This window comes from Peromyscus eremicus, chromosome 4 (genome assembly GCF_949786415.1).
Source record: "Peromyscus eremicus chromosome 4, PerEre_H2_v1, whole genome shotgun sequence".
In the NCBI taxonomy this organism is placed as follows: domain Eukaryota; kingdom Metazoa; phylum Chordata; class Mammalia; order Rodentia; family Cricetidae; genus Peromyscus; species Peromyscus eremicus.
Window position 1 is genome coordinate 151466804 of NC_081419.1, and position 11341 is coordinate 151478144.

Consider the following 11341-nt stretch of genomic DNA (forward strand, 5'->3'; position numbering starts at 1 on the left):
GTTTGTGTAGGGAATTCAGGCATCAGGGCTGCCCTGCCCAAAGCCTGACAGCTACAGGAAACCAAGTCTCTCTGGCCTCACTTCATCCCGTGGAGAGGGAGTGAAGAGGCCATGGCAGGGGCTTAGCTCCTTGGATCACATGGTCTACGCATGGGATAGGCCCAGAGAGACTCTGGTTTTCAAATGGAGATAGGGTCTAGTCTGGTTGACTGTTTGGCATTAATAAAGGGTAATGGAATTGGAGGTGGGGACACAGTTGAGTCTCTCTGCTAGCTGTGTCCTTACACTAGCTCGGTCCCACAGAAGGCTGGAGCCTGACCTCAGCTGCTGTCCAGGCCTATCCTTAGAGGCACCAGAGGGACTCCCCAGCTGCAGGTCCGTGTCCAACCAAACACAGGGAACTAGGACCACGGAGCCAGCATCTGCTCAAGGGAGAGTGGGTCTGAATCCTGCGCTCTTCCTGGCATCCTTTCTTTATGCAGCCTCTCACCTCTCCACCCGGACCACTCTACCCACAGCCTGTTCACACGCCTTGGGGAATGCTGCCTGAGCACCTAGAACTATCCCCAGGGCTGTGACAAAGGACAGCAGTGAGGACCTTGTGGATGGCTGGTGACATGGCACCTTCGATCTTTTGATGAGAGAGCCACATGTTGATGGCGACAGTAGCAAGCGGTCTGTTCTAAGAAATGCCCTTATTTGGCCAAGTAGGAAGCTACTGCCCTTCACATACCTCCTCCCCCTGGGTTTTCCCTTCTGAGGCGTGTAAGCTTTCAGAAGAGCACCTGGGAGAATTTGCTCTACTTTGTGACAGGCCACCCTTTTGAGCCTAAGAAACGCTCACCCTTTCTTTGGCTGTATCCCTGCAAGCTCAGGTCCCAGTTCAACATTGTAGCAGTGTCCACCACAGTTAGGGGCCTGCTCTTAGGGTCTGGTGGCTGATACTCAGCCATAAAGCATCTAGGGGTCAGGTTTCACCCTGCACACACAGAGAACACACTGATACAAGGTGACCAGCTACAGCAAGACCCTGGAATAGAGTAGGAGTGTAACATACCAGCCTGGAGGAGGAGTGCCTGTGTGCTGTGCTATACATCAGAGAGGGCATGGCCACAGCTGGTGAGAAAAAGAAACTCCAACTGACGGGACCCTGGTCTCCCCATCTATATGTCTGGTGTGTTCTACTTTGCTACCTCACTGGGTCTCCTTCCTTCCCTGCGTTGCCCAGAACACATCATGGGGGCCAGAAAATATTTTGGACAGGAAGGGACAGACTTGGGGTGCTGTGGCCCCTGTGGCTTCATGGTCTGGGGTGCTGTAGCTCATAGGTGATAGAGATGGAGTGCATTGCAGGCAGCGGACAAAGGGGCCTTCCTTTCCATCCTGCTGTTCAGAAAAGGCCCCCAGTTGCTCTGCCTATGGATGCATACAGCTCATCTGGTGGTTTATTACCAATGGGCAGGATGGGGATGGGTGGTGGGAGGAAGGAAGCTATATTAAGGACTTGGTTCACTGGCTTCCTCCTGAAGAGGAGAAAGTTTAAATTTAGCAGCAGTGACCATGCCCAGTGGTGGCGCCCATGGCCTTCTTCACTTCAGCTGTCTCCTTAGTTAAGAAACTGGAGTCAAGAACTGGAGTTAAGAAACTTAGTTAAGCCGGGTGGTGGTGGCGCACGCCTTTAATCCCAGCACTCGGGAGGCAGAGCCAGGCGGATTTCTGTGAGTTCGAGGCCAGCCTGGGCTACCAAGTGAGTTCCAGGAAAGGCACAAAGCTACACAGAGAAACCCTGTCTCGAAAAACCAAAAAAAAGAAAAAAAAAAAAAAGAAACTTAGTTAAGGAACTGGAGAAATGGCCCAGTGGTTAAGAGCACTTGTTGCTCTTTCAGAGGACCCTGGTTCAGTTCTTACCACCCACATGATGGTTTCCAACCTCTTTAACACTAGTTCTAGGGGATCCTAAGATGCCTGCCAGCCCCAGGGATGCATGTGATACACATACATACATGCAGGCAAAACACTCATACAGATATAATAGAGAAATTAAAACGAGAGAGCCGGGCAGTGGTGGCGCACATCTTTAATCCCAGCACTTAGGAGGCAGAAGCAGATGGATCTCTGTGAGTTTGAGGCCAGCCTGGTCCTCAGAGCGAGTTCCAGGACAACCAGAGCCACCTAGTGAGATCCTGTCTCAAAACAAAACAAAACAAAAACCCAAATCAACCAACCAACCAAACCAAACCAAAAACAAAACAAAAAAGAAAGAAAGAAAGGAAGAAAGGAAGAAAGAAAGAGAGAAGTGAGAACTGAGAGGGATCTCTTATGTCAGGTGCCCCTCTCTCCTGAGTTTTCTTCCTCTCCATCCAAGAGAAAGCCACCTGCCTGTGCCTCTCACTGTGGATCTCTCCATGAGCCTGCCTGGGTTGGTGAGTGCCTGGTGCCACCTCCACATCTGGGATCCTCCCAGTGACCACAGTAACTAGATGGGTGCATGAGTTACAGATCTGATCACAGATACCTCTCTCATCACAGAAGGGGAAACTGAGGCTTGGACAAGAGACTCCCAGAGACAGTACTGCAGTGAGAACACTGTTCTGAGACCTTGTGCACAGCCCTCATGCAGCTGCTGTGGTCTGGTTTGTGCACACTTGGGGTGTGGGTGCTTAGAGGTACGCACGCAGTGCCACCTGTGTCTGTCTCCAGCCCCTCCCCCTCCCTACCCTAGTATCTGGGATGTGATAATAGACATTCAGGCAGCTGGCTTTGCCTTCCACAGATCCATGGTGGGTGAGGTTCGCCTATTCGGAGCCAGAGACAGGCCCTGTGATATCTGCAGAGACTGCAGGCTACTGCCCCTTGCTGTCCTTCTAACTGGGGCCCACGGTCTCTGCCTCAAGCTGAACTAGGTGGAAGGATCAAGGGTCCACACAGGAGACAGGATGGGGTGGTCTTCACGGTTAGGTGACCCCTTAACTGCTCTACCTCCCGGTTTCCTCCTCTGGGTGTGAAACCCTGGAAATGCCAGGAAGTAGCCAATAGAGAGATGAGACCTGTGGGGGTGTGGCCTACAGAGCACCCTCTTCCTCTCACTGCCTGTCACCTCCCTGCACCAGGGCCCTAGAACTGACCTGCACCCATTGGGCAGAGTCACAGCCAGATGACATGGCGTGGTATGGAGAGGATGCTGCCAAGGGCTGTGTTACCAACTGATGGAATGATAGCTGAGCCAGGCCACAAGGCCACATGTCAGCCAGCTCCAACAGTGTCTCTGTGTGGGTCTGCTCACCAGCAAAAGCCTTAGTACACAGATTGCCAGAACAAGGCCTTTTACCGCCCTGTCAGGAAACAAGCATACAAATAAATACAGAAGTCTGTGGTGATGGCCAGAGGGATGTATTTCCCTTGGGGTGATGTCCTGGTACAGTGCTCAACTTGCACACCGGTCTCTGATAGCTCTGCATTTGTAGGCAAGAAAGCACTCACTCAACCTTACAGAGTCAAATACGGAAAGTTAAGAACTTGAGACCCCAGAGGCCTTGTGTTGGGTCTCCTCCTTCTTATTGCCCGTCTGGATTCTGTTTGTTTCCCTTGGATCAGATTTTACTGTGGGATGCTGTGAACCTTTGCCAGCTGCTACAAATTGTAAATGTTGACTGTTGATGGCATTCAAGTCATTGGTGGGTATCTCCATTCGTCTCGACTACAGAGGGGCCCATGAGAGGTTTGGGGAGTCCATTGCTATCCCGGATGAGCCTTCAAGCCTTCTTCACCCACCAGCCTTCTTCTTCTAGGCTGTCAGCGCAGAACGTTCCCCCACCACAGTGGTGAGGGACCCCTGGGGCTGCTGGCTCAGGTGCTAACCTCTGCTCCTGGGACCCCTTGGCCTCTGCTCTGCCCTAGGAACCAGATTTGCAGGCTCTGTTCCTGGGATCCACTGTGGTGACAGTTTCCTTAGCACCTAGGCCAAGGCCAGGGCACACCAGGCCTCCTGACGCAGGACCCCACTGAGGCCAGCCTGGGGGCTCAGGGACGAGGAGGTGAAGGCAAAGTCTTCAGGTTCAAACTTGAACTCCAAATTACCGGGAGCCAGGGATTCATCCGCTGGGCTAGAGGCCTGCAGGCAGGATGGGGTGGGTGAGTATAGAGGAGTCTACCACCTCTCTGGGGCTGGGAGGCATGCCATAGGTGATTTGCTCCAAGGGCCCTCAACCTAGAATGAGTGCAAAGGCCCCTGAGGAGCATGACTAGTAAGTCCTGCAGGGCTTTGGACCACACATAGCTCTGGGGAAGGATGCCACCACGCTGGTGGTTGAGGGCTAAGTGTCCAGCAAAGCTCTGGGAGAGGTCCTGGGTGCTTTATGGGATCTGAGCTGGTGAAGAGTCAAGGTTCTCCAGGAAGTGTGAGGACCTGTCTCTTGCATCCCCCTGCCTCATCCCCCTTACCTGGGAGGTGACAGTGGGTCCCACACACACTGGAGATGCCAGACTGGGCTCTGCCTTCAAAGTGGTGGCCGAGTCCTCAGTGTTGCGGAGAGTGGGGGAAGAGGCTGCAGTGTTTGTTGCGGATCCTGGAAGGGAAGATGGGGGACATTTACAGAAGGGCCTGGATCTGGCCATATTTCCTGCCATGTGGCCAATTCTCTTGTCCTTGTCCAGGAAGGTTCAGAGACTTCTTAAAGTCACACAGCACTGAAAGGTGGAGGGTTGGGTATGGCTTTATCTACCCCACTTTTTGATGATATTTTATTTGTGCACCCCAATAAAACTTATCTGGGGATCAGAGAAACAGAACCAACCACAGCCAACCTTGCCGTACCAACTCCTCATCCTCCAGAGCGAGACTTCCTTTTCACTCACGCCTTACATACCTTTCTGTGCCCTGCCATCTTCCTTCCTTCCTTCCTTCCTTCCTTCCTTCCTTCCTTCCTTCCTTCCTTCCTTCCTTCCTTCCTTCCTAGTGCTGGGATTAAAGGCGTGTGCCACCACACCTGGCTCTGTTTCCAGGGTGGCCTTGAACTCACAGAGATCCCAGAGTGATAGGATTAAAGGTGTGTGCCACCACTGCCTGACCTCTGTATATAATTTGGTGGCTGGCTCTGTTCTCTGATCCCCAGATAAGTTTTATTGGGGTGCACAAATAAAATGTCACTACACCACTTCGGTCCCACTGTTGGGCCAGCTCACATCATATGCCCCTCCCCCAACAAGCTGAAGGACTCCCATCAGGGGCAGGGTTAGAGTGAGACTCAGAGGCTTGCGAGTGTGTCCTCCCCCCACCTGAGGAGCCCTTGGTCTTGGTGGGGTTCTTCGGCTTCCTTTTTCTTGTCTGGATGCTCTCCTTTTTCATTGCTAGTGGCCGTGGCACCTGGAGGGACAGCAAGGGTAGGTGGCCGCTCCCGTCCCTGCTCACCCCTGGGCCCTTGCACAGGCCCTTCCACAGTCACCTTCGTGTCCCACCCTGGAGATGCCCATCCCTTCTTCCCGAGAGACAAGAGGTAGGGCTGGAGTGCCTAGAGGGCAAGATTTGGGTGTCTGAAAAGCCCTGGGGAGCTCCATGAGGGTAGGTCTGCACAGTGGGCACGGAGGCAACAGCTTGGTCTTCCAGAGGAGTGGGTGTATGGACAGTCAATACACGTGTAACACTCCCACGACATGTTCAAGCCAGGGGCCAAGGGCCATGCTGTCTAGCTGGGGCAGAGGGGCGACCCCGTGATTCTGGATGGAGATAGCTACTCCCTGCCACTCACCCCATGGAGCTTCATGTAGAGGCCGCAGGCATTGCACACAGGCTCTCCCTCCGCATTTCGCCTCCAGAGGGTGGTGGTGGCAGTGTGGCAGTTGGAGCAGCAGAGGCCGGATCGACGGGATGAGGACTGGGGTGGGACAAGTGAGCTGGGGTAAGTCCGGGAATTGGGGGAACAGAACTCAGACTTGGGGGGGCTCTTGTGCAGTAAATGACAATGAACGGGATGGATCGAGGCTGGACTCAGCAGTTACCAGCTGCCAGGTCAGGGACCATTCTGGTTGAGTGAGACGTTTGGGGTGCCGAAGGCTTGAGGCCTGCCATGGACCTGTCTGGCAGGATATGATGTCCTTTGCTCACCAAAGCTTCGACTCACTGGCCTTCTGGTCCCAGGACCAGTCCCTTCACCTCTGGGCATTTCCCATCATTGAGATGTAACAGACCTTTCAGGATCTGGTTGTGGGATTCTGAGGCCACCTGGACCCTAAGCTCTTCCTAAACTCCACAGCCCAGTCTGGCTGTGACATTATTTATTCCAGCTACTGGCACCACCCTATACTCTTCTGTCCCTACCTTAGTCCTGCCCTTTAGCAGTACCTCTGACACCCCAACTGTCCCCTTTATGGTTCAGGGCTTCAGACTGAACTACAATTCTAGAACATCAGCCAAAAGGGACAGCTAAGGTTTCGCGTAAGTGTACCCCCTGCAGGACTTGGAATATGATCAGTAAGATATTTGTGTTTATCTGGAAGTCACACTTAACTAGGTGCCTGGTACTTTGCAGATCCCAGTTCCTGCTGGATCTTCAGACCTAGGGGAGCCCTGGCCTGTGACTTCTCTTCTTCCACGAATCAGCTAGGAGCTGTGGGGTGCCTTCTGAGACATGGTGGGTGAGAAGCAAAGGCGAGTGTCCCATGGCAGACCGTACACAGGAAGAAAGGTTCACAGACTCATCCCACACCTCCAGAAGTGCAAGAGAAAAGTCGAAACCATGTTGGAGTCTTTTCATTGCGATTATGCTTTACTTTTGCAAACTAAGAACGTAGGACAACATAGTGACCCAAGAAGTCATTGTCTATTCCTGAACCTTCACAAACGGCCAGTCATTGCACAGAGGGAAAAGGGACCCAGGAAACTGAGGAGCCAGGTGGGCAGAGCCTCCCCTTCCCTCTGAACACTGGGGCACGTGCCCATTTGCCACACCCCAGCGGGTCCCCACCCTCCCGAGCCTCCATCCGGCCTTCTTGTCTGTGCAGGCAGCCTGGCCACTTCGGGTGCCCACAGCGAGCCTCTCCTGGCTGCGTTCTTTTTGTCTGTTCTTTTCAAGAGAAGTTCATCTCCAATGGCTGCTCACCCAAAGGAAGAGCAGCACCGAGTGCTAGTCTCCAAATTTCCAAGGTGGGCACTCAGGGGAGGAGGCTGGAGCGCTCCTTGGAGGGCAAGTCATATATTCAGGAGAGCCTTTGGGAAATGAAAGCTGCAGTACGAAGTGTTGCAGAGTGGCTTCCTTGGAACCCAGAACCCAGTTACCCAAGACTGGCTGGGTGGAGAGCCAACTGGAGCCTTGGGGATAGGCCAAGGCTGGAAATGCCTCCAGCTCCAAGTGGACCCTCTCTTTTAGGAGACACAGCAGACTCGGGCCAAGATTTGTCCCTTGACTACTGAGGGAAAACCGAGAGGAGGGTGTTAGTGGTGAGAAAAGTACATTTCTGGGGGGTGGGGGTGGCAGGAAACCCACCCCTCTACCCCAGAGCAGAGCAGGGGCTCTTCCCTGGTTTTTTTTTTTGCCTATCACTGTGCCTGGGTGCCCAGTTCAGAACCTGGCATGGAGGAGAGGGACAGGACAGGTCTGTTGCCTGGGGAGACGGTACCCCAGGCCTAGGATGCAGTCCTCCAGGCCTGGGCTGTTTTATCTAGTTATCTATGGTTTCCCCATTAGTGGGTTCACGGAGAACAGGCTGGGCAGCTCACGTGGGTTCCATTATAAGGCAGATCACTGAAGGGAAGGACCAGAGGGCACAGTAGCCTCTAAAGTGGCCCCTCAGATGGCAAGAGGCTAAGTATTGGGCAGAATGGGCCTGCAGATCCCCAAACCCCAGGCCAGCTCAGAGGAAGAGAAGTCCCTCCCTGCATCCTACCTGCCTCCTGGAGCTCACAATGTTGTCCCCATCTTAGGGCCTCACGTGCCCATAACACAGAGTGTACAGAGCTACAGCCCCATGTCAGTGCCTCAGGAAAACACGTTCGACACGCTTCTCAGGCAGGACAAGGGCAGCCAGTCCCCCGACCCTGCCTGATATGGGCACGGTGCCCTTCTGAAACCTGGAGGGTGAGAAGCATCCTCCCAGGTGGGAGATGCTAACACTCATCTGGGGTTCACAACTTTAGACAGGAGGGCCTGGTACTCAGGAACAGTCCCGCCCAGGTCTGAGACCCATGCACCCACTATAGCCTCCACAGCAAGAACGTTAGGTGATCTGCCAACACCAACCAAACACCTACTTAAACTTGAACTTGAAGGTTTGCCTGTGAGATGGTAGAGCAAAGCTACTTCCTGCCTCAACAACTGTTGGTGGCCCAAGCCTGAGCTTCATTCACTTCTAACCAACCACTACGTGACCATGTACCGGAAAGAACCAAAAGTGAAAACAAGATTTAGCCAGCGAGATAGGCAAAAGGCAGACGCCTGGTTTCCTAGGGACCCCAAAGTATAGGCAAGTGCTGCCCCAGGACACATACCCACAGGTTCTCGACATCACCATCAGTGGACCCTTCCCTCAACTCTATCTGTGCCAGTCACCTTGAGACCTCTAATATGGCCAGGATGCCACCCACCGTTACCACCAACACAATCCCACTGCAGCACTGAGCCCTCAGGGTCCCACAGAGACTGTGGTTTATGCATCCAGGGCACAGCTCACTCTCAAACCTGATCCTGGGACACCCTGGGGCCATGTAGCAAGTGGCTTTGAAACACACATTGTTCTGCCAGGTAACCTGTTGATGTGCGTTGAGTTCTAAGACCTGAGCCAGATCAACATTAGCAGTCCTTGCTCGGATCCTGATGGTTCCCTGAATATTTTCAAACTCCAGGAAGAGGTGAGTTGGCCTGGCCCAACCAGGAGCCTTGGGTAGCTCACAGTGCCCCGTGCTTCAATCCCTACCCCATCCTTTAGGAATCCGGACGCCACTAGTGTGCAGGAGCCAGCCCTTTCCTTTACTCCTGTTGTAGCTCAGGTCCTCCCCCTGGACACTCACCAGACGCTTCTGAGGCCTCACCAGTGGCCGGTTGACGCCGTTCATCTTGTGATAGAGGCCGCAGGCGTTGCATAGGTAGTGCCCGGTGCCGTCACGGCGCCACAGTGGTGTAGACAGGGCTCCACAGTTGACACACTCCCGGCCCTCACCGGGGAACTCCTCCAAGAAGTCAGGTACTGTGGGGACAAGAAGCTCGTGGGCTGGGGCCTCTGCCCCTCCAGAAATCCCGAGGGCTCCTGCTGGGCTCTGCCTTCCTTTTATAGTGTCTTATATTTACTCATTAAAAGGGTCATTTATTTATATACTTGGTCTTATTTAGTTTTTAGTGAAATTTGTTAGGGCGGGTTTTATAAGGCAAGAATACAAATAAACCAAACTTTAAGGTAGATACCTGAGATGGCCCCTTTCTTAACTAGGGTCCACGTCAGCCTTTGCATTTTTAATAAGCTTTGGAAGCAGATGTGTCTACACAGGCAGAGGGAAGGGATGGCAGAGCCTTATTTCCCTCCCTCCCCACCCCACTTGAGGATCTCCTGTGTAAGTGTGAGTGGGCCTCAAGGCGGGGTGAACTGGGAGACAGAGACCTGGGAGTCAACTACTGTCCTCCCTCAGAAGGCAAGACTACAGGGCATCAGGGAACACCGGTCCAGTTCCAGGTCTAGCCAGGAACTACAGATATGCAAGCAGTGGGACAATGGCTGGGGCCTGGGTGGGATCGATCATCTACCGCTGGCGGTGGGTACCAGGCACAGGGGCGCCCTTGTCTATCTAAGTGCACTAGATTGGCTTGGGCCAAGAGGGGGCTATGAATCAGGCGGCAGGCTTCCAAATTCTTGGAGGGATGGACTAGAGGAGGCCCTGGGGCTGCAAGCAGAGGTTGGCCCTCTTTGCTCTGACTATGCCTCAGAAATACTCAGAAACCCAGAGGAGCAATTCTCAGCCCAACAACCTCGGGATCTAATCTAATCTAATCTATGTTCCTGGGAGGTATGGAAATCTCAAGCTGGAATGCCAGTGTTGCAGAACGGGACGGCCGTGGTGACTTGTTCAAACAATCAGTATTTCGAACTTTATAAAACTCATTTTTAGCCTGGCATAATGGCGCATGCCTGTAAGCTCAGCACTTAGGAAGGCTGAAGCAGAAGGACCTGCTGTTAAGTTTGAAGCTAGGTTGGTCAACGCAATAAGACCCTGTCTCAAAACCAAAAATAATTTCCAAAACTTTCCAAGAAAAGTTTAGGTTGTAGGTTCCAAACTGATATAATCCAGAACACTATTTTGGGGTTTGGTCGGGTGAAAAACAGAAATATATTATTTTCTTGCTATTATGTTGAAAAAAATAATTCTGGATCGAGTGCTTCTCATTGCACTGTGTTCCGAAAAGGTTCCTGTATCCTGGCAATTCTAGGAGGGATTCTGTGGGTCGGACCGGGGCGGTGAGCCCTGACTTCAGGAGAGCGCATTTCGGCTTTTCTCATGCTTTGTATTTCGTAGCGAGCGGGTATATCGCTGCGAGAGTTAACATTAGAACCATGTCCACCGGGCAACCCCAGCCCAGTACTCACCGAAGGTGGCCCTGCGGCCAGGGAGGCCACTAGGGCGGCCCTGCAGACCGTGCAGGATGCTACCATCGAAGGGTCCGGAGGTCCATGAAGGGGCTACGTCGGGACTCACGTATGCCGGGTAGGTTGTGGGGTACGAGGCACTCATGGGTCTCCCGAGCGGGGTTGGGTACTGTTCGCGAGCCAGCAGCGCGCCCTGGAAGGCGCCGCTGTCCCGGGCCCCTGCGCTGCCGCTGCTGCCAGACCCCGCTGGGCTGTGTGTGAATGGGAAGGTGGCGGCTCCCGGTGGGTGTGCAGCTGGTGGGTGCGGGCTTCCAGAGCCGAAGGCTGAGGAGTCAGCGGCAGCTGCCTGAGTCCAGCTAGAGTGTGCGGCAAGCGCGGGAGGCTGCGAGCCGGGCTCACACGCAGGCAGGTAGGGCAGCATGGAAGGCACACGCGTGGGTGCCACGAACACCGGGGAGCCGGCTCCCGAAGCGTGCAGAAAGGCTCCCGAGTCCGCATAGGTGGCCTGGCCAGGGCTCTGGGCCAGCGCCAAGCTCTGATACATTTCCCCGCCTGGCACGAGCTTGACCTGCAGAGAAGAAAGACAGGCGTCGAGGGCAAGAGTCACTGTGTCCCCTACATCAGCTCTCACGCTCGCCCCGGGTAGGTGCTGCTGCTCGGCTTGCAAACTCCGCTTTTTTGAGTCCGTTCAAATGGGGCAGGTCCGGAGTTCCTCCAAGTGTAATGACTGGGTTAGAAGAGGCGCAGGGCCCCAGGAGCGAGGTCCTTGCCACGCGAG

At 53.9% G+C, this 11341-nt stretch overlaps 1 protein-coding gene across 1 annotated transcript; it reads right to left on the bottom strand.

Annotated features, from left to right (window-relative positions):
• Positions 1 to 3440: 3440 nt before the first annotated feature.
• Gata5 (GATA binding protein 5) lies at positions 3441 to 11107 on the bottom strand. The gene is made up of 6 exons (XM_059259819.1): positions 10564 to 11107; positions 8999 to 9174; positions 5745 to 5870; positions 5275 to 5362; positions 4441 to 4565; positions 3441 to 4111 (listed from the first exon to the last, which is right to left on the bottom strand). Exons 1-6 carry the CDS (start codon positions 11105 to 11107, stop codon positions 3956 to 3958), a joined length of 1215 nt encoding a protein of 404 aa, XP_059115802.1. The 3' UTR covers positions 3441 to 3955.
• Between the last annotated feature and the right edge of the window lie 234 nt (positions 11108 to 11341).

What these genes read in the sequence shown, in the direction of transcription:
- Gata5 (XM_059259819.1), bottom strand. Translation starts at nt 11,107, where the DNA reads ATGTATCAGAGCTTGGCGCTGGCCCAGAGCCCTGGCCAGGCCACCTAT. An exon ending in TGGCCGCAGGGCCACCTTCG is followed by an intron (nt 9,175 to 10,563) that starts GTGAGTACTGGG and finishes TTGTCCCCACAG; the next exon opens with TACCTGACTTCTTGGAGGAG. An exon ending in GACCCACTGTCACCTCCCAG is followed by an intron (nt 4,112 to 4,440) that starts GTAAGGGGGATG and finishes TCCTGCCTGCAG; the next exon opens with GCCTCTAGCCCAGCGGATGA.